Source organism: Hyperolius riggenbachi, chromosome 2 (assembly GCF_040937935.1).
Source record: "Hyperolius riggenbachi isolate aHypRig1 chromosome 2, aHypRig1.pri, whole genome shotgun sequence".
In the NCBI taxonomy this organism is placed as follows: Eukaryota; Metazoa; Chordata; class Amphibia; order Anura; family Hyperoliidae; genus Hyperolius; species Hyperolius riggenbachi.
The window spans coordinates 438825251-438847658 of NC_090647.1; the positions used below are offsets into that span (position 1 = coordinate 438825251).

Consider the following 22408-nt stretch of genomic DNA (forward strand, 5'->3'; position numbering starts at 1 on the left):
AGCTAATAAATGTTATCATTCTGTTTTAATAACTTCAAAACTTCCTACTGACTCATCTGTCCTTCCTTGCCTTGTCCTAAGTACTATTTTGTCACTGTTTAAAGCACATCTATGTCAGCATGTGTGGTTTTAGATATTCTACTCACATGTTCTCTGTTTTGGATGAGCTTCTTTCAATAGCGCTGCCCTGTCACCTGTTTGTGGCTCTGTCTGTAGCCAGTCGCACAGAGGACAAAGAAGCAGCACATGCTCTGGCTACTCGTGCTTCTTGCAATTTAGCACTCAGATGTGCACAGCAGCCGAGGCCGGGAATGCTTTGGGCATGCACTGCTTCTTTGCCAAATGAGGGGCAGAGCAGCAAAATGGAGGGGAGCTCATTCAAACCAGTTATTGCTACTCAGAGGGTTGGAGAGAATTTGATGGGGGGGGGGGGGGGGGGGGGGGGGGGGGGGGGGGGAGGCGGTTGGTGTCAGCTGGCCTAGGGCACTTGGAAGTACAAATCCGGCCCTGATGGCTAGTATGGTGCCCCAGTAGATAGCTAGCATAGTGTCCCAGTATATAGCGAACATAGTGCCCCAGTATATTGCTAGTATAGTGCCCCGACCCTCCCCCCCCCCCCCCCCCCCCCCCCCCCCCCGGGCACCCGGAGGGACAATCAATATGCATCCCCTTTCAGAGCTAAGAAGCATAGCTGCTACTACTCACCATTAAGGCACGCTCCTGCGTTCACCGGGCATCCTCCTTCTCCTCCTCCGTACTGCTCCGGCTGTTTACCGTACCCGGGACGCGGCTTGATGACTTCATTAAGCCGCGTCTCCCCGGTACGGTAAACAGCCGGAGCAGTACGGAGGAGAAGGATGCCCGGTGAACGCAGGGAGCGTGCCTTAATGGTGAGTAGTAGCTCCTATGCTTCTTAGCACTGCAAGGGGATGCATATTAATTGTCCCTGCGGGTGCCGTGCCGTGGGGGGGGGGGAGATTACGAGAGGCAGGGCTCTGGAGGGGGTCGGGGAGATTAGGAGAGGCCAGGTCAGGAGGGGGTTGGGGAGCATTAGGAGAGGCGGGGGGTCGGGGAGATTACGAGAGGCGGGCTCGGGAGGGGGTCGGGGAAAATCCCCTCCTAATCAATTATCACTCCCACAAGCATCATGTCGGGAAAATACCTCATTGTTTACCGAGTGAAAAGCACTCGGTAAAACATGTTTCCCTCCTGTGTCGCTCATTTAACGGATATAAGCAACAGGCGGGAAATTGTACAAGAATTCAAAAAAAAAAAAGAGGTATTTTCCCGACGAATGCTTTTATCACCTCGCACAGCTACCAGAATTGAGCCCAATATCTCCATCCAAAATAAATATACAAAAAGAATCCTGCGCTCAGCCAGTAATTCTCACAGTTCCTCCTTGCAAGTGATGCTTCCAAATGTACAGTCCCAATGACATGATGGCAGAGCAAAGTGAAAACCATGCTTGTTTCAGGTGTGTGATTATGACACTACTGATGCATGAAAGATCACCAGGACCTCAGGCAACTGGTATTGCCTTAAGGAATAAATATCCCTCTCAATTCAGGTGTCCTTTAAGTTGTAAAATGTAAGAGACCTCAGCTTAACTTACAGATATTAACAAATCACACCTAGCGCTGGGAGATACTAAAGAGCTGCGTGTCAAGTAAGGGGATCCCTTAAACCCCTAATATACATAAAATTTTCTTGAATTGTGGATTTTATGTGCAACTTTTAAGTATTGAATACATTTGTTAGCGTGTGACAAGATTGGTCTATTAACTCACAGCCAGCGGATTAGCAAAAAAATGATATTGCTGGTTCCACATCTCCACAGGCTGTAAATCCCTCCGGTCCCTACGCTAATGGTGGATGCAATTACATCCTACACATACAATGAGCATATCCTCGATTACACATATGGATAAAAAGCCTGAGCGCAAACCCTCATCAAGCATTTTTCTGATAAGTAACCATATAATTCAGCAACCCTCAGATGACAAATGTAAGAAAATATGACTGATACTTTTTCTAGAAAATATTTTGCTGTCATGTTTTACATTTATTTGTCATTTTAGGTGACTTGCATGGAAAACTGGATGATCTTTTACTAATATTTTATAAGGTAATCTGCATTTATTTATACACATTGAATTCAACTGATCTTATTTCAGCATACTGTACATTATTTGTATACTGTATCTGCATTCATACATAGTTTAAGACCATGTAGGCATATACTGTAGGAACACATAAAAATATATAGACAATGGGCTTGATTCACGAAGCTGCGCTGTCTTAAATGACAGCAGGGAGTGTTATAATCTATAGGCCATAGCGTGTGCAGTGAAATTACGCTGTGCTGTGTGATAGTGTAAAGTGCGCTTCGTTGCACTTAACAATCGCTCCACTGAACCCGCCCGGAGCCCAGCGGGTCCAGTAGCTTCAAAGTACGAGATTCCTGCACTTTGCTTGGCCCTGTAGGCTGCCTATCAAGTGCCATGCATGCACACACACCTTTTAACCACTTGCCATATGTGTCCGTTTTTTATCTGCTTCACTGTGCCACATACTTTTTTTTTTTTATCACTATTAATGGATTTTATGTTGTGATTATTTTCTGCAGAATGGTCTCCCTTCACCAGAGAACACTTATCTTTTTAATGGGGACTTTGTAGACAGAGGGAAGAATTCTATCGAAATACTAATAATCCTCTTTGCCTTTCTTCTGGTCTATCCTAATAATCTACACTTGAACAGGGGTAATCATGAGGACCCCATCATGAACCTCAGGTAACGTGGAAGTTTATTTTATCTTGCTGTGTTTAACAGAAAAAAAAAACTAAATAGACAGTTGCTGAGGAATGGAATTTTTTTATTCTCATAATAAAGAGCTCTGCGGCCAATGAGCAGGCAGCTTTGCTGTTTTGGGCTGGTCACGTGGTCATTTTTATTTATGATCTCTGAGAGCCCTATTATTACATTTATCAATGCACTAATGAACTCAAATGGCGCCACTTCAGAAAAACATCACTGAGAGAAGAAAGGGAGGGGGTGTCTTTGGACCACTGAAGAGATGTTTACTAAATCTATATTTAGGCTAATAAGAACTTAATTATTAAGAGTGAACACCAACTGTGACCCATCTGAACATAGTGTTCTCATAACAGGACCAAAACTATATCATTACAGTGTTAGTATACCCTCCCAAATAGTATGGGAGGGTATTATTGCAGTGGTCTTGATACCTTTACTACTCTTTACTTCTCTCCAGGGCAGTAACATATTCACATTTTAGAGAAGCTTGCAGAAATTGTTAATGGTGTTTTATGGTACCCTCCTTGCAAGACTGTTAAGCTTTGTACACATGGTTGTTTGAACTCAGGGCTGCCTTGGGCAAGAATCTAGCATCTGTACAGGTGTCCCCAATGGTCACTAACAGATCTGGCACACTGAATATTTAAAGGAAACCAGAAAAGGCATTTAAAAAAATTACGGATGATCGCGGCTGAACCGCAGACCGCGGAAGGACGGTGAGGGACTCGCACATGCTTATGGGGCTGGAGGAGGCCCAGAGTAAGTATCAAATCTTTTCTAAATGCCATGGTACACTTTAAGAGACAGCCATGTGTGAGCAAATTGTTCCATAGTCAGTATACTTGTATCAAATGAGACTTTTGCTCACTAAACATTACAGCATGCGGTAAAGCAGAAAACTGATTTTACTCAGGGCTGGATTTAAGCCAATGCCACAATGGTCTTGGCCTAGGGTACCACAGGATCAAGGGCGGGTGGGCAGAATGCTATACTGGGGGGGATGGTGATCATCTGGCTTCTTGTGCTAAAGGAAAAAGGGGGAGGGGTCATCAGGTTTTCTAAATAGGAGGAGGGGATAAGGGTTATCTGGCTACCTATACTAGAGGGAAGAGTCTGCTGACTAGAACCTACACTGAGGAGGGCAGCTGCTGACCGTGGCCTTGGCCAGTAAAGAGTACAAATCTGGCCCTGATTTTACTGAACATTTTGTGAAATGTCAATTCCCTAATGCTGTAACTGCATGGACTACTAATATTACCAACTAGTGAGGTAATTTACCAATTTGTGAGGTAAGTACCTAGTGTTTGAAACTGGACATCTTGGCTCAATAGAACTGCAGTATTTAACTTGTACTATTCAACCATGGCAATACTCTTGCCTATAGATGTAGCAATCAGCCCTACAACAGAGGTTGCCCAGAGGTTCTGGGGGCCTCTCCTCCTCCCTCTCCACAACCTCAAGTGCAGTCAATTAACAAAAAACCCGTCCTGTTTCCTCACAAAAACCATTTGCAGGAACGTGTATTTTTTTCTACTTCCAGATGCTGCTTCACTGCAGAATGCTCTGCTGCCATTTACCAGCTCCTGATCATGTGATCTGCATGGGGTTTGGGGACCAAGGGGGCCTCATGCTATCATTTTTGCAGAGGGGCCCTATTACGTCTAGTTACGCCCCTGCTCTTGCCATTAATCAGTCTTTACACTAATTCTTCACCACCTAAAGCACTGTAAGTAGTCAATCATACCTCATTGGTCTCTATGGGAACAAGAACAGTCTGGTTTCCTTGTGAGTATAGATTTAGAAAGTATGCCACATGAATACATGCAGAAAACTAGCATTACACCCTTAAACTGAGCACTTTATAAAAGGAAGACAGCAGGGGCTTTCCCCACCAGATATCCTTTTCCATTACCCCATGAAAACACCACAAATATTTACTGTACTTGCACCAATCTGCTGTGTCTTGATGCTGCTCAATCCCACTGGCTACAGGCTGCCCATGACCCACCTGTGCCTCAGTACATATTTTTTCTGGGCACATACCCCTGCCAGAACTTTTTTTATTGGGGGAGTTTAATTTAATAGGAAGGGCGCCCCGTGAACATTGCCAGTAAAATAAATTGCTGCTTATCGTCTTTAAAGGTATAAAATTCAACTGAATTGAAGCTACTCCAATACATTTGCTAAATAGGATAGCCCTTTGTGGGCAGCCTCTTTCTGTTTATTGGCTGGATGATATCCAGTGACCCACTGTGGTACTCTGGGTTAGTTGGCTGGCACTGGCTTTGTCTAGTCTACCCATGAGCAGATCATTTTTGTGAACGCTAAAGGCCCTTTTACACTTAATCAGTTGCTCTGTTATAACTGAAAGAAAACTGATTTTTCAAAGTAATGCCCATGTTTCCCTATGGCACAGTTCCCACTATACACGTTTTAACTGCAATCTTTTTCACAATGCAATGCTATGGAAAAACGCGTACAAACTGATGGGGCTCGATTCACAAAAGCGTGCTAAGTGTTAGCACGCTTGTGAAAAGGCCCTTAGCACGCCTAAACAGCTTTAAGTCGCGCTAAGCTTTGCAAAGCAAAGTTTAGCGCCGCAGATGTGTGCAGAACGTTGCATCGCGATGCGACCAAGACGGCACATCTGGTGCGCCTATAACGTCGCACCTAGCGGTGCTAAACTTTGCACGTGCTAACTAAAAGTTGTGAGAGTGCTAACTACTTAATACTGTAGTTAGTACGCCCTAAGCCTTTAGGCGTGCTAACTTACTTAGCACGCTTTTGTGAATCAAGCCCATTAAGTGTAAATGGGCCCTAATTAAGAAACACCTTTTATTGTGGATAGGAAAACTCTTGCCTATATGAATTAGAGGCACTGTAATGATCTAGAGTAAAATGCATTAAATCATTTAGGATAGCCACTTTTATGATTTTTCTGGTTTCAGCATCAGAAACACTTACTATATCTATATGCTGCTTTATATTGGTATGAATACCCACCCAACCAGTGATGCCTAGGCTGTTTAGCTATGCTGAACTCTTCCCTCAGAGCATTCTGGGAGACCAGGCATTATTTTCACTGGCTTTGGAATTCTCAGAATCGAACATTCCACAGAGCTGCACCCAATGGGACTAAAAGTATCGCCATCTGTGAAAAATGTCAGAATGTAAATCAGGGTGAGGAAAGATTTTACAATGGGCAGACACGGACTAAAAGATTTATGAATGAATATTGTTAAAGGAACTGTAGTGAAAAAAACATAATTTTTTTTTTTTTTTACTTACTCCTACTTATATTTAATACAGGTATGGCTTTACAAAAGAGATAATGCAGAAATACAAGGTCAGTAAATGAATGTTAATGTTTGCGTGAAATTGAATTGCCTTTTTCATTTATTTCCATGTAACTGTTACACATGGAAACGCTGTTAGATCAGATCTTCCTTTGCTTAGTAAACTGGGTTGCTTGAGGCTAACTACTCTGTAAGCTGATTAATGTGTACCTGTCAGAGCACTGGACAATGGAATCTGGGCATGATTATGAATACATTGTAATGAGAAGTGAAATTCAGTGAAAATTGCATGTCAAACCAATTAGATTTGGGCTATGTTCACACTATAAATCGCCAGCGCTTTTGCAACGTTAAGCAATTTTTTTTAAATCTCCTCCTTTCCTTGCACTGTATAAAGCACTTTTTTAGGCGCTTTTGCAGAGGGAGTTTTTTTTTTACTTCTGAACTCTTGTACCCAGAAATGAATAAATACAATGTATTTATTCATGTAAGCGCTTGGGAAATCACTATACAAAGCGCTTTTTCAAGCGCTTTGCGATTTCCCTATACCTTCCATTATAGGCAAATCGCCCAGAAAATGGTACAGGCATCGCTTTGGGGAGTGCATCGAAATCTAACTGCTGATATGTGAACACTCTCATAGGAAATCTTTGCACAATTTTCAAAATCGCCAACGCTTAATCCCCAAAACGCTCTAGGTGTGAACAAGCCCTCAGAAATACAATTTTTTTAAGTCAAAGTGAAATTAAAGGACCACTAATAAAATGATACAATTTAAAATACCATACACGTGTATACATATTTATGCCATGTACATTTCTCTCTGATTAAAATGCACCATAAGTTACTGTTCTCTTATGTTCCTGTTGCTTATAGTAGACAGTGGCAATCATGATGGATATGACAGGTTTTGGCCTAGTCCATCACTTCATGTGGTAAACCTTTAATGTCAAAAAGGTACGAAGGTAATGTAGGGGAAATTTGCATCTTAGAAATTGGGTGCCGCCATAGGCACCAATATTTACTTCATAAATTAATGTGTACAGCCAGTAGTTTCATCAGTGGAGCTACTTTGTAGGTAAGGATGGTGGACTTTGGCTATGTAGTTGAACTCCGGGTAGCTGCAGTTACTGTGGCTAGGGGTGTTTGATAGTCAGTGGTGTTAGGCATAGGAAGGGGGTAGAGGAGATGAACTAGTCCAAAACCTGTCAGATCTGTAAGATTTTTACTGCCTACTGTAAGTAACAGGCACAAAAGTAATGTATAGTGCATTTCAATCTGGGAGAAACCTACTTCTTGTAAGTATGTGTAAACATTTATTTTAAGTTTTACAATTTTTCACTAGTGGTCCTCTACTCAATGTGTTGAAGGCTTTACTAAAGACACCCCTTGATTATGTATTTTTTCTTTGGTTAACAGTTTGTGACTGGCTGCTGGTGATATATGAGCCAGGGGTAGTCACATTTTAAATGAGGCTTGGAGGTTTTAAAGTCTTCCATATATCAGTATGTGTGGTCACATAAAATCAGAGTTACAGATTGCCCAGCAAGCTCATGGTGAACCAGGACTCCTAGGAGTGTGTAAGGGGCTAAAAAGGACCAAAGAGCCCTCTTACTAAAATGCTATGCAAAACCGAAATGTTCCTTCTTAATACAGAAGGTATTTGCGTTTATTCAGATTGGAGTGAATATATGATGTCTCCCACAGTGCATCACCGCTGAATATGCAAATCATCCTGTGTTGTCCCTGAAAGCTAGCCACACCTCCAGAACTGCTGGAATGTAATGAGTCAGCTTGTTAATTGTACAGAGCCACAATAATCCAACATGCATACAGACTGTTTAAGACTGGTTGATGCTAATCAGTGCATGGCATGGATAAGTGTGGCTTTATGGGGTAGGAGTCGGACTTGAAACACCTAGAGTTACAGATTGCCCAGCAAGCTCATGGGGAACCAAAACTCCTAGTAGTGTGTAAGGGGCTACAAAGGACCAAAAAGCCCTCTTACTAAAATGCTATGCAAAACAGAAATGTGCCTTCTTAAAATCAGCAACACCTAAGACACAAATGTTTCCTCTGCAGATTCATGCCCCAAAAATTCTCACTATTTTGGAGGACATCTACAGCCAGCTGCCCCTTGCCACCATCATCGATAGCAAAGTCCTTATTTTACATGGAGGAATAGCGGACACAACTGACCTTGATTTCCTGAGCTCCATTGAGAGGACTAAGGTGTGTTTACATAATTAAAAGCTCAGAAATGTATTTGTCAGTTTGTTATATATCTGTTTGATTGTGGCGGTGAGAGTTCTGTATCTTTACTCAATCCACAGACCTGGGATTGTGGGGAGTACACATGGATTGGCCACGTGGCAATTTGGCTGTAGGGAGAAGCCGAAAGACGTCTCTCCCTGCTCTAGGTAATCTCGGTGAATATAACAAATGTATTCCCCTACTTATTACCTAATTTTACCCTTGGCCACATAATTTGGTGTCCGGCGCCCAAATTACACAGTGCTGGCACTTTGAATCTACAGATAAGCAATTTGCGCTTGTAAATAGTTTTACATAGCAAGTGTCTTGATGTCTAGTTTCCGTCCATAGCCCTGCCCCTAGCAGAAGATGTCATAAGTGTTTCTCTAGAACGAATCAGAGGAGCGCCTGTGACCTCTTCTGCTAGGGGGCGGGGTTAAGGGTGGAAGCTGAATATGTATCAAGCAAGTGGCAGCAACAACTTGTTTACACATTGTACTTCACGAATGTCCTAGAGAGCCAATCTCCCTTCTTCTACTGAAATAGGAGCTTTAAATGGCAGCAGACAGATTTTGTCTGTGAGCAAACCTTACCTTGATAAAAAGGGCCCTACATGGCTCTGAATTGTCGGCCCTATGCTTTTACATGGAACCAATAAAGCTATTTCTTTGGATGTGCCAGCTCTTTACCTGTTTTGAACATTGCAAGAGGGTGTCATCCCTCTTTTCTAGCTAGAGCACTCCCTCCACTGGTTTGATCATTTAGTGTGTGAGAGACAACATTACAATTCAGTTTGCTCAGTATTCCAGCCTGTTTTGCCACCTATCTGGCATTATTATTTTTTATTATTACTGTATTTGGTATTTGTATAGCACCAACATCTTCCGTACGGCTTTAGAGTCTGTAGTCTTATTGCAAACTGTAAAGCAATTTAGGAGGTGCTAACGCAGGGCATATACTCCAAGCAACAACAAACTTCTTAGAAAAATATCAAAAACTTTTATTTATTATCAAAAAGATCAGTGAAATACACACATATATAAAAAAAATAACATTAAAATTCAAAAGAAACAGCCCGATGGCTGTCAACACACCACCATTCATACCACATATGCACTAAAACATTCACACCTGGCCACCTGGTTCTGATGATAGCAATTGCTTAATTTAGGTATATTTTCAAAATTCCTCAAATAGAAAAATCTAATATGATGGATGATGAAATGAACCGTCAAAGAAAGCAGGGCAAAGACCAGCAAAGCACAGCAGCCATATAGGCAGGGAGGAAAAAATATGTATATATAGGGCAAATCTCTCTATTTGTCCTTAAGATCCAGCACAGAGTTCATAGCAGGTATCAGCAGCAAGCTGCAAGCAAGAGCAAAAGCACAGCAAAGTCCATCAGAGGACCAACAGGAGCGACGGACACTGCATGCAGCCAACATGGATTTGTAGATGGATATGGAGCATATTCCAAGCTGTCAAGATTATTACATACAGTACCATATACAGGGTATCACGTCAGCTCCAATCGATGTGTGCAATGAATAAATCCAGTGTAAGATGCAGCTCAACTCTGTGGACATAAGCAGACTCCCTGCACCTTACCAAGGGGTGCTTGTACAGAGTGCATAGACAGAAGTCCCGCTTCCAGGCTGAAGGAGCATGATGGATAAAGGTAGAGTCGAACCAGGATTAATGGCAGTCAGGTAGTGCACAGTGGCACGAGCCGGCAGGTGCGGACAGCCTCGGGACGCCAAGCCACGCTGTCCTGACATGTTTCGCCGGACTTCCGGCTTTCTCAAAGGGGGCGTGGCACAGTCAACTCACTCATCCCCACACCAATGTAAAATACTAGGGCCCGCCAATCGGCGCCCGCCCCACACGGCCCAATCCCCCATAGGGGGAGGGAGAGAGGCACAAGCTTCATCCACTTAGGAGCCGGGGGGGGGGGGGGCTGGCGCAGCAGCCGCCGACGGCGCGGCCAAGCAAACGCACGCCTTAGAGCACACAGTCACACGTACACTCCCACAACCCCTCCCACACAAAGGAGGGGGTAAGATGACAGGAGAAGGATGTGGGACTAAGAGACCCAGCCAACCTAGTAAGGGGGAGTGAAAAATGCAATACTGCCGCCCAGAACGGCGAATTGAATGCTCGATTGACAAAAATACAGAAAAAATTATAAACAATAAGATATATAAACATAAGTTCATGGTGATTTATAAAACCCCAGTGACTGAATAATAGAGAACTATATCAAAGGAGAAAAAAATAATCTCCATATACATTTCAAAAGAAATCAATATTTCTTTAATATAAACAGGAGCCTCAACACCCTCATTTGTAAGGGGATGCTGCACAACACACACCGGTATGTCACAGGAAGGAGAGAGACAAAAACACGCCAATCGCAAAGGACATATGAGGCCCACAGCAAAGAAACAAACTGTCCCTCAGAGGGGCTCACAATCTAATCCCTACCATAGTCACCATAGTCTAGGGACAATTTAGGGGGGAACCAATTAACTTATCTGTATGTTTTTGGGATGTGGGAGAAAACCTGAGTGCCCAGAAGAAACCCACACAGACACGGGGAGAACATACAAACTCCTTGCAGATATTGCCCTGGGAGAGTGCCATCTATGCCACCGTGCTGCTTGTTTGTCAGAAATGGGTCTGCTGCTCAAAGCTTTTTTCTTCTAATTTGCCTCTTCAGGACTGCAAGCAGTAAGCATTTGGTATCCCCCTAACAGTTAACATTATGTCATTGTCTTCTTCGATTTGATATTGCATCTGTGCGGTTGCACCCATATAGCTGTCCTGAACATAGGCATGTGTATGTAGTATTTATGCACACATGGTGGACTGCAATACATAGATTCAAATCGATTATGCTAATTAGAGGTGTTATGCCATTGTGTACTTCAATTTGATACTCACTTATCAACTCCCCAGATATTACCCCCCCCCCCCCATTGTAATATTAAGCAGCCTTTGTTCCCCCTCAGCACCCAGCAAGGGCGGGGGGGAACTCACCTGCCCAATCACTGCAATTCTTTTCCCTTTGATTGGCACCTGATTCTCCTCTCTCTCCTGATGCTGCATCCAATTCCCACCAGCATGTGACAACTTGAGATCACATAAGTGGTGTGTCACATCATGCATCTTCAGCCCAGGCAGCCAATCAGAGAAGGAAGGAGTGCCCTGGAAGCACCTTCTTTTGCATGCTCTGCTGATGTTGCCACTGCCCCCCAGCAGCTGTTATTGCAATCCCTATGCTCCTGTGTGGGAGAGATAAGAGTTTGGCCAGAAGTAATGATTACAGCAGCCCACCATGGTTGTCAAAGGAAACCATGGAAAAAAGCCTTCAAAGAACCTGTCAGAGTTGGGGTAACACAGAGAATGTAAGCGGTGCTGAGCTTTTCCACTTAGTACTGAGCAGGAAATCAAGATTTCCCCCCAAAATAATACCAGATTTACAATTGCAGTCGTAATGGCGGGGAATTCACAAAAGCGAAATTACTCATAACATCCATCAATGAGGAAAATGATCGGTTTGGTCCACAGGTCTTCCATTGAATGAAGAATAACATTTCTTTACAGAAGCTCTGCAGCACACCATCATGCAGCACCTGTGTCACACTCCTGAGCTTATGCGGAGATATAATTATAATGGCTGCTCCCAAGTGTACCAGTGTACCTCACCATTCATTTGCCTGCAGTCAGAATGAAAACTGACCTTTTCATTCTTTATACAAACTGCCATAAATATTGTTACAACCTATGTTATTAAAGCAATCCTCTCATGCATTCAGTATTGCACCTCTTGCTTCATGCAGGAAACTTGCTGGCATTTTGTACAGCAAGTCCTGGATGCTCCAATAGCAGCCCATGCATGCATTACAGGGTGCAGAAAGGAGTTCACTGCATGGGGATCATGTGACACACTCTACCTGGTTAGATACGGTTAATTGCTTTATTAAAATGCATTCAGGAGGTTATTGGACAGTTTTAAATCTCAGGAATTCATTTTACACAGTTATGCAATAACAGAGTTAGTGATTTTGTCCTAAATGGACATCACTTAGAATCTAAAGGTGGTTTGAAGGGCAACAATTAGATATAGATGTCACCCTGTATCTAGTTGGGTAGGAAGACAATGCGCTTAAGTTTGCTGTTTATATATAATTGTACATCAATATTTTATACAATTGCTGTTTCTGGGTTATATGTTTGGTCTACTATTTAAATTGTATCCTGTTCTGTTGTGATTGGTACGAAACATTTCAACTTGCACATATCTGATGTATTGTAAAATTTGGTTACCTATGCATTTTTGCAATAAAGACCTAGTAAAAGGATCTAAAGGCGGCCATATTCTTGTAGATACTTTGTAGAAAAACAGAGGCGCCAAAAGGATAAAAACAATTGATAAAAGGGTTAAAAATGCTTCGGAGGCAGTGGTGGACTTACCTCCTACAAGCAGACACTGAAAGTGTCTATTCAAATAGAAATAGATTTTATTGGCATACTCCAAAGGGGGCTGCAACGCTTTTCAGAGGCGTGAACCTGCTTCCTCAGGCAATAAAACATAGGAGCACACAACAACATAGGGTCCGGGTAACACCTGGCGCCTCTGTGAGTCAATTGGTTTTATCCTTTTGACGCCTCTGTTTTTCTACAAAGTACTTACTATCCACCCTTGGTGGAGGGGGATACCCCCTTTTTCCTATCTACAGAGAGTGAGTTCTTAATCCTGAGTGGGAACAGGATAATCTCTTCACCAGCCTATACAGTGGTTGCCTTTGGAGGTAACCCTGCTTTGTGAGTATAACCTTTGTACTTTCATATACCCATTTGCTACAGTACATACTACACTATATTGGGCTCTCGGTTTCCCTTTTCTATATTCTTGTAGATGGCCACCAGATGTAACCAAAAGATAGATCCCTCCCTGATCGAAATCTGATCAGAGAGGGACCTATTACTGCCACACACTGCAAATAGATTTTTCACTTATGTACTCTTGAAGCTAGTAACTTCAAAATGCAGTTTACACAAAATGGTGACACAGCTTAGAGATGACGACAAGCAGTGGCACTGCCAATTCCTAATATTTATACATTTGGCATTAATATTAAACCACATGGTTTGATCAGGGTTAGTATAGTGCAATAATGTGTATTAAACCTCTATGCTCCTGATCAAAGATGGAGGTTTAAGATGGAATGGGGCCCTAGGCAATGTTGTAGCTTTCGGTCCCCATTATGGTCCTTTTGATAATCTGATGTGGAGAGGAGTCAAAGGTCAGGTGGGCCCCTTTACACACACTAGGCCCCAAGCACCTGCTTAGGTTGCCTTGTGTATGATCCTGCTCTGCTCCTGATCCAGTGTTCCCAGAAGATATCACTTTATACAATCCTAAAATTAGCTGATGTTTCCAAAGAAACAAAGCTTCCTGTGAGGTTTCACAACCAAGCAGGCAAGCTCATGTGAAAGAACAAACACTTTAAGCACTTAAGGACCACAGGCTTAAACCCCCCTAGTGACCAAGCCATTTTTTACAAAATGGGCAACTGCAGCTTTAAAGGGAACCTGTACGGAGTAAAATTATTTAAAATAAACACATGAGGTAACTTCAAATGAACATTACATAGTTACCTTGCTATTAGTTCCTCTCAGAAGCTCACCATTTTCTTCTGACAGTGATCACTTCGAGTTCTGACAACATTTTGTCAGAATTGAAATATCAGTTGCTGTCAGTTATAGCTGAGTGGACAACTGATGTGGCCGGTAATGTCTGTTTTCCTATGGCTCAAGTGGGCAATATGACAGTTTAACAGTGTGCTGACCTGAAAGCTGTTATGGGGTAATGACCATTTTCAAAATGGAGGACAGAGAATTCCCTTGATCACAGTGGACAAACAGGACGTGGGAAAGGAGAAAGATTAAGGAGTAGAATACATGGGAGATAAGTATGACCTGTGTATGCTTATTTTGACTTTTAATTTTCAGTTCAGGTTTTCTTTAAAGAGAATCTGTATTAAAAAAGTGCAGCATAAAAAACATACCTATGTGTTCAGGGAACTCTCCTATTCCCCTCTGTCATAATTTTGCCCCTCCCCGCCGCATTAAACATCATAAAAAACTGTTTTATAAAAGTTTGTTTATAAACAAAAAAAATGGCCGCCAAAACCGGAAGTACGTCAGTCCACTGGACATCTCAGCACGAGAGGAGCGTAGGTTACTGCATGTGCATTATGCCCTCTTGTGCTGCTGGATCCTAATCAGCTGCCCTCTCTGTTTACATTACACATCCTACCTTCTCTTATCGTTCTGTGAGGTGGAGAAGGGAGGGTTGCTGCGGAGACAGTGTGCGCGTGACAGGCTGGGAGAGCCTGTGTAACGATCTGCAGGCTCCGATGAACTAGCCTGTCACGCTTCGTTGGATCACAGCCGCAGGGGGACAGATACAAAGATTATTCATTGTAAACTCACAAGTATTGCAACCGGACGTGTGAAGTCAGTATTTACCTTCTGTCCCCCCTGCCGCTGTGATCCAATGAAGCGTGACAGGCTTGTTTATCAGAGCCTTCAGTTCGTTACACAGGCTCTCCCAGCCTCTGCCTGTCACACTCTGTCTCCGCAGCTCCCTCACTCATCAGGAGGTGCAATGCAAATACACCACACGGGAGGGCATGGAAGGGGCGTGCATAACATGTCCTCATTACTGAGGAGACAGCCCCTTCCAGATAGAAGGGGACAAATCCGACAGAATGAAGAAACATTGAGTTGTTTCACAGAGGGGGCATTTAAAAAACGTTGCAGTAAGCCAGATCACATTAGAATAGGTATAGGAACTTGTAGGATAGAAGAAAAAGGGATGAAAATTTTGTTACGGAGTCTCTTTAAGGCCTCACTGCAGGGCTATAAACTCGGCACACAATTGATCCCCTCCCCCCCCACCCCCACCCCCTCTTCCCATCAACAGAGCTTTCTGTTGGTGGGCTATGATTGCTCCAAGGATGTTTTTTTTTTTTTTTAAATATTTTTTAACCACTTGAGGACCGCCCCCAGCCGATGGGCGGCGGCAAAGACCGGGCCCAAACGACCGCAATACGCCCATCGGCGGGGGCGGCTGCGGGAGTGGCTGTGCGGCGATCGCGTCATTCGTGACGCGATCAGCCGCCGGGGACTGGCTCCGCCCACCGTTCGTTGTAACCCGCCGGCCGTTCGGAAGCGCCGGCGGGTTACTAGCACCCGGATCGCCGCATGTAACAAGTATAATAGGCTTTGTAATGTATACAAAGCCTATTATACTGGCTGCCTCCTGCCCTGGTGGTCCCAGTGTCCGAGGGACCACCAGGGCAGGCTGCAGCCACCCTAGTCTGCACCCAAGCACACTGATTTCCCCCTCCCCTGCCCCCTGATCGCCCACAGCACCCCTCAGACCCCCCCCTGCCCACCCCCCAGACCACTGTTTGCACCCAGTCACCCCCCTAATCACCCATCAATCACTCCCTGTCACTATCTGTCAACGCTATTTTATTTTTAAGTCCCTAATCTGCCCCCTACTCCCTCCTGATCACCCCCCCACCCCTCAGATTCTCCCCAGACCCCCCCCCCAGACCCCCCCCCCCGTGTACTGTATGCATCTATCCCCCCTGATCACCTGTCAATCACCGGTCAATCACCTGTCAATCACCCGTCAATCACCCGTCAATCACCCCGTCACTGCCACCCATCAATCAGCCCCTAACCTGCCCCTTGCGGGCAATCTGATCACCCACCCACACCAATAGATCGCCCGCAGATCCGACATCAGATCACCTCCCAAATCCATTGTTTACATCTCTTATCTCCTCTAAACACCCACTAATTACCCATCAATCACCCCCTATCACCACCTGTCACTGTTACCCATCAGATTAGACCCTAATCTGCCCCTTGCGGGCACCCAATCACCCGCCCACACGCTCAGATTGCCCTCAGACCCCCCCTTATCAATTCGCCCGTGCAATATTTACATCTGTTATTCCCTGTAATAACCCACTGATCACCTGTCAATCACCCATTAATCACCCCCTGTCACTGCCACCCATCAATCACCCCCTGTCACTGCCACCCATCAAACAGCCCCTAACCTGCCCCTTGCGGGCAATCTGATCACCCACCCACACCAATAGATCGCCCGCAGATCTTCTCTCCTCTAAACACCCACTAATTACCCATCAATCACCCCCTATCACCACCTGTCACTGTTACCCATCAGATTAGACCCTAATCTGCCCCTTGCGGGCACCCAATCACCCGCCCACACCTCAGAACGCCCTCAGACCCCAGCCCTGATCACCTCGCCAGTGCATTGCTTGCATCTATTTCCCCCCTCTAATCACACCTTGAGACACCCATCAATCACCTCCTGTCACCCCCTAGCACACCTACCCATCAGATCAGGCCCTAATTTGCCCCGTGTGGGCACCTGATCACTCGGCCAAACCCTCAGATCCCCCTCAGACCCCCTTCCGATCACGTCCCCAGTGCATTTATTGCATCTATTTTCCCCTCTAACCGCCCCCTGAGACACCCATCAATCACCTCCTGTCACCCCCCTAGCACTCCTATCCATCAGATCAGGCCAAATACATCCTGTCATTTAAGAGGCCACCCTGCTTATGACCGCTTCCACAAAATTTGCCCCCTCATAGACCACCTGTCATCAAAATTTGCAGATGCTTATACCCCTGAACAGTCATTTTGAGAAATTTGGTTTCCAGACTACTCACAGTTTTGGGCCCGTAAAATGCCAGGGCAGTATAGGAACCCCACAAGTGACCCCATTTTAGAAAGAAGACACCCCAAGGTATTCTGTTAGGTGTATGATGAGTTCATAGAATATTTTATTTTTTGTCAAAAGTTAGAGGAAATTGGATTTTTATTGTTTTTTTCACAAAGTGTCATTTTTCACTAACTTGTGACAAAAAATAAAATCTTCTATGAACTCACCATACCCCTAACGGAATACCTTGGGGTGTCTTCTTTCTAAAATGGGGTCACTTGTGGGGTTCCTATACTGCCCTGGCATTTTAGGGGCCCTAAACCGTGAGGAGTAGTCTAGAATCCAAATGCCTCAAAATGACCTGTGAATAGGACGTTAGGCCCCTTAGCGCACCTAGGTTGCAAAAAAGTGTCACACATGTGGTATCGCCGTACTCAGAAGAAGTAGTATAATGTGTTTTGCGGTGTATTTTTATACATACCCATGCTGGGTGGGAGAAATCTCTCTGTAAATGGACAATTGTGTGTAAAAAAAATCAAATAATTGTCATTTACAGAGATATTTCTCCCACCCAGCATCTGTATGTGTAAAAATACACCCCAAAACACATTATACTACTTCTCCTGAGTACGGCGGTACCACATGTGTGGCACTTTTTTGCACCCTAAGTGCGCTAAGGGGCCCAAAGTCCAATGAGTACCTTTAGGATTTCACAGGTCATTTTGCGACATTTGGTTTCAAGACTACTCCTCACGGTTTAGGGCCCCTAAAATGCCAGGGCAGTATAGGAACCCCACAAATGACCCCATTTTAGAAAGAAGACACCCCAAGGTATTCCGTTAGGAGTATGGTGAGTTCATAGAAGATTTTATTTTTTGTCACAAGTTAGCGGAAAATGACACTTTGTGAAAAAAAACAATTAACATCAATTTCCGCTAACTTGTGACAAAAAAAAAAATCTTCTATGAACTCACCATACTCCTAATGGAATACCTTGGGGTGTCTTCTTTCTAAAATGGGGTAATTTGTGGGGTTCCTATACTGTCCTGGCATTTTAGGGGCCCTAAACCGTGAGGAGTAGTCTTGAAACGAAATTTCTCAAAATGACCTGTGAAATCCTAAAGGTACTCATTGGACTTTGGGCCCCTTAGCGCAGTTAGGGTGCAAAAAAGTGCCACACATGTGGTATCGCCGTACTCAGGAGAAGTAGTATAATGTGTTTTGGGGTGTATTTTTCCACATACCCATGCTGAGTGGGAGAAATATCTCTATAAATAGACAATTGTGTGTAAAAAAAAATAAAAAAATTGTCATTTACGGAGATATTTCTCCCACCCAGCATGGGTATGTGTAAAAATACACCCCAAAACACATTATACTACTTTTCCTGAGTACGGCAATACCACATGTGTGGCACTTTTTTGCAGCCTAACTGCGCTAAGGGGCCCAAAGTCCAATGAGCATCTTTAGGCTTTACAGGGGTGCTTACAATTAGGCACCCCCCAAAATGCCAGGACAGTGAACACCCCACAAATGACCCCATTTTGGAAAGTAGACACTTCAAGGTATTCAGAGAGGAGCATAGTGAGTCCGTGGCAGATTTCATTTTTTTTTTGTCGCAAGTTAGAAGAAATGGAAACTTTTTTTTTTTGTTGTTGTTGTCACAAAGTGTCATTTTCCGCTAACTTGCGACAAAAAATAAAATCTTCTATGAACTCACCATGCCTCTCACTGAATACTTTGGGATGTCTTCTTTCCAAAATGGGGTCATTTGGGGGGTATTTGTACTATCCTGGAATTTTAGCCCCTCATGAAACCTGACAGGTGCGCAGAAAAGTCAGAGATGCTTGAAAATGGGAAAATTCACTTTTGGCACCATAGTTTGTAAACGCTATAACTTTTTTACCCAATCCAATAAATATACACTGAATGGTTTTTTTTTTTATCAAAGACATGTAGCAGAATAACTTTCGCGCTCAAATGTATAGGAAATTTTACTTTATTTGAAAAATGTCAGCACAGAAAGTTAAAAAAGTCATTTTTTTGACAAAATTCATGTGTTTTTTGATGAATATAATAAAAAGTAAAACTCGCAGCAGCAATCAAATAGCATCAAAAGAAAGCTGTATTAGTGACAAGAAAAGGAGGTAAAATTCATTTAGGTGGTAGGTTGTATGACCGAGCATTAAACCGTGAAAGCTGCAGTGGTCTGAATGGAGAAAAAGGCTCTGGTCCTTAAGGGGCGAAAAGACTGTGGTCCTGAAGTGGTTAAATAACACTTTTTTTTTTTTAATTTTTCTAATCCTCCCTCCCCCCACCAGCCAATCAGTGCGATCGGCTGTAATAGGCTTCAGCGGATCGCTTTAGTGTCTCCCAGGGGGACAGCTGTGTCACACAGCTGTCCCCAGTACAACACTGCCTGTAGATTGCAGAGCTGTACAGACTAAATAGACAGGGGTTTCTCTGTCTGACAGTCTTCTAGCAGCGATCGCCGCTGGGAGACTGATGACGGAGTGGGGCTCTGTCATCAAAGCGGAGATGATCTCCTGCAAATCCCCACCCCAGGACTTTACGCCCATCGGCATGACGTGGTTGGCTAGTAGTTAAAGATGGACATTTCTTACAGTACTGGGGAATGAGGGCAAGTGTAAGTTATAGTGGGCCCAATCCAATTTAATTTTTCTCCTACGTTTTCTCTGAGGAGATCATTTTAATCTTCTGTTTAAAATAAACTTTGCAAAGTACCAAAAAGTAGGTGAAACAGTACTGGCAAAATTATTCTAAGGATTTCCTTGCTTTCTGGATGAAGGCTTAAAAGGCATTTTAAAAGTGTAAATATCACCTAGGAGAAAACCTAGAAGAGAAAGTGGATTGGATCGGGCCCAGTATCTCCTGAACTACTGAAACAAGTTTTGTTGGGGGTGTCCATTTATGTTCATATGTGATATTATTTGCAGATGACTTATGTGATCATAACTAAGATGAGATGAAGATAAGATGAGTTTGATTAAGCAACAGATTTGCAAGGTTCTGATTTGCTGTTCATGATCATGTGCTGAAGCTAGTGTTGGGCGAACATCTAGATGTTCGGGTTCGGGCCGAACAGGCCGAACATGGCCGCGATGTTCGGGTGTTCGACCCGAACTCCGAACATAATGGAAGTCAATGGGGACCCGAACTTTTGTGGTTTGTAAAGCCTCCTTACATGCTACATACCCCAAATTTACAGGGTATGTGCACCTTGGGAGTGGGTACAAGAGGAAAAAAAAATTAGCAAAAAGAGCTTATAGTTTTTGAGAAAATCGATTTTAAAGTTTCAAAGGGAAAACTGTCTTTTAAATGCGGGAAATGTCTGTTTTCTTTGCACAGGTAACATGTTTTTTGTCGGCATGCAGTCATAAATGTAATACATATAAGAGGTTCCAGGAAAAGGGACCGGTAACGCTAACCCAGCAGCAGCACACGTGATGGAACAGGAGGAGGGTGGCGCAGGAGGAGAAGAAGGCCACGCTTTGTGAGACACAACAACCCCGGCCTTGCATGAGGGCAAGAAGCGTGCGGATAGCATGCTTTGTACCGCCATGCAGTCATAAATGTAATAAAGATAAGTGGTTCAATAAACAGGGACCACGCGGCAACGCTAACCCAGCAGCAGCAGACGTGATGGAACAGGAGCAGGCGCAGGAGGAGAAGGCCACGCTTTGTGAGACACAACAACCCAGGCCTTGCATGAGGGCAAGAAGCGTGCGGATAGCATGCTTTGTACCGCCATGCAGTCATAAATGTAATAAAGATAAGTGGTTCAATAAACAGGGACCACGCGGCAACGCTAACCCAGCAGCAGCAGACGTGATGGAACAGGAGCAGGCGCAGGAGGAGAAGGCCACGCTTTGTGAGACACAACAACCCAGGCCTTGCATGTGGACAAAAAGCGTGCGGATATAGCAGCAATGCTTTTTGCCGCCATGCAGTCATAAATGTAATACAGATGAGAGGTTCAATAAACAGGGCCCGGAAACGCAACACCATCCCAGATGTTCATTGGTCATGTTACTTGGTTGGGGTCCTGGAGTGTTGCGTAGTCATTTCCAATCCAGGATTGATTCATTTTAATTTGAGTCAGACGGTCTGCATTTTCTGTAGAGAGGCGGATACGCCGATCTGTGACGATGCCTCCGGCAGCACTGAAACAGCGTTCCGACATAACGCTGGCTGCCGGGCAAGCCAGCACCTCTATTGCGTACATTGCCAGTTCGTGCCAGGTGTCTAGCTTCGATACCCAATAGTTGAAGGGTGCAGATGGATGGTTCGACACAGCTACGCCATCTGACATGTAGTCCTTGACCATCTTCTCCAGGCGATCGGTGTTGGAGGTGGATCTGCACGCTTGCTGTTCAGTGGGCTGCGGCTGCATGGGTGTCAGAAAATTTTCCCACTCCAAGGACACTGCCGATACCATTCCCTTTTGGGTACTAGCTGCGGCTTGCGTTGTTTGCTGCCCTCCTGGTCGTCCTGGGTTTGCGGAAGTCAGTCTGTCTGCGTACAACTGGCTAGAGGAGGGGGAGGATGTCAATCTCCTCTCTAAAGTCTCCACAAGGGCCTGCTGGTATTCTTCCATTTTGACCTGTCTGACTCTTTCTTCAAGCAGTTTTGGAACATTGTGTTTGTACCGTGGATCCAGAAGGGTATAAACCCAGTAATTGGTGTTGTCCAGAATGCGCACAATGCGTGGGTCACGTTCAATGCAGTCTAGCATGAATTGAGCCATGTGTGCCAGAGTCCTACCAGAATCCTCATCATCCTCTTGTGAGCGTTGTGATAGTTGTTGTGATGCATCATAGTCGTCACCTTCCTCCTGGTCTGCTTCTGCTGACCATTCGCGTTGAATTGTGGAAGTCCAACGTGCACCGCTCTGGCCCTCGTCAGTGGTGGCATGAAATTCCTGCTCCAACTCCAGCTGTTCCTCCTCCTCTTCTTCGTCATAGCTGCTGGGGCCAGCGTTCCCTGAGGCGGATGGCCTGATGTTGGTACCATCACGCTGATCGTTTTCTCCTTCAGATTCCCCCAGTTGCATCATGACAGCTGTTTCCTTGATTTTTAACATCGACCTCTTCAGTAAACACAGCAGTGGTATGGTAATGCTGACTGAAGAGTTGTCACTGCTCACAAGCAACGTGGATTGCTCAAAATTTTGGAGGACTTGGCAGAGGTCCAACATGTTGGCCCAATCGGATCCACAGAAGCTTGGCAGCTGGCC

At 44.3% G+C, this 22408-nt stretch overlaps 1 protein-coding gene across 1 annotated transcript in view; it reads left to right on the forward strand.

The window, feature by feature from the left end:
- The window catches only part of LOC137545217 (serine/threonine-protein phosphatase with EF-hands 1-like), a 134643-nt gene that overhangs the window by 92906 nt on the left and 19329 nt on the right, over positions 1-22408 (forward strand). The window contains exons 12-15 of the mRNA XM_068266341.1: positions 2082-2128; positions 2630-2796; positions 6130-6166; positions 8199-8348. Coding sequence (XP_068122442.1) covers positions 2082-2128; positions 2630-2796; positions 6130-6166; positions 8199-8348 — 401 coding nt within the window. The remainder of the gene's footprint in view (positions 1-2081; positions 2129-2629; positions 2797-6129; positions 6167-8198; positions 8349-22408) is intronic.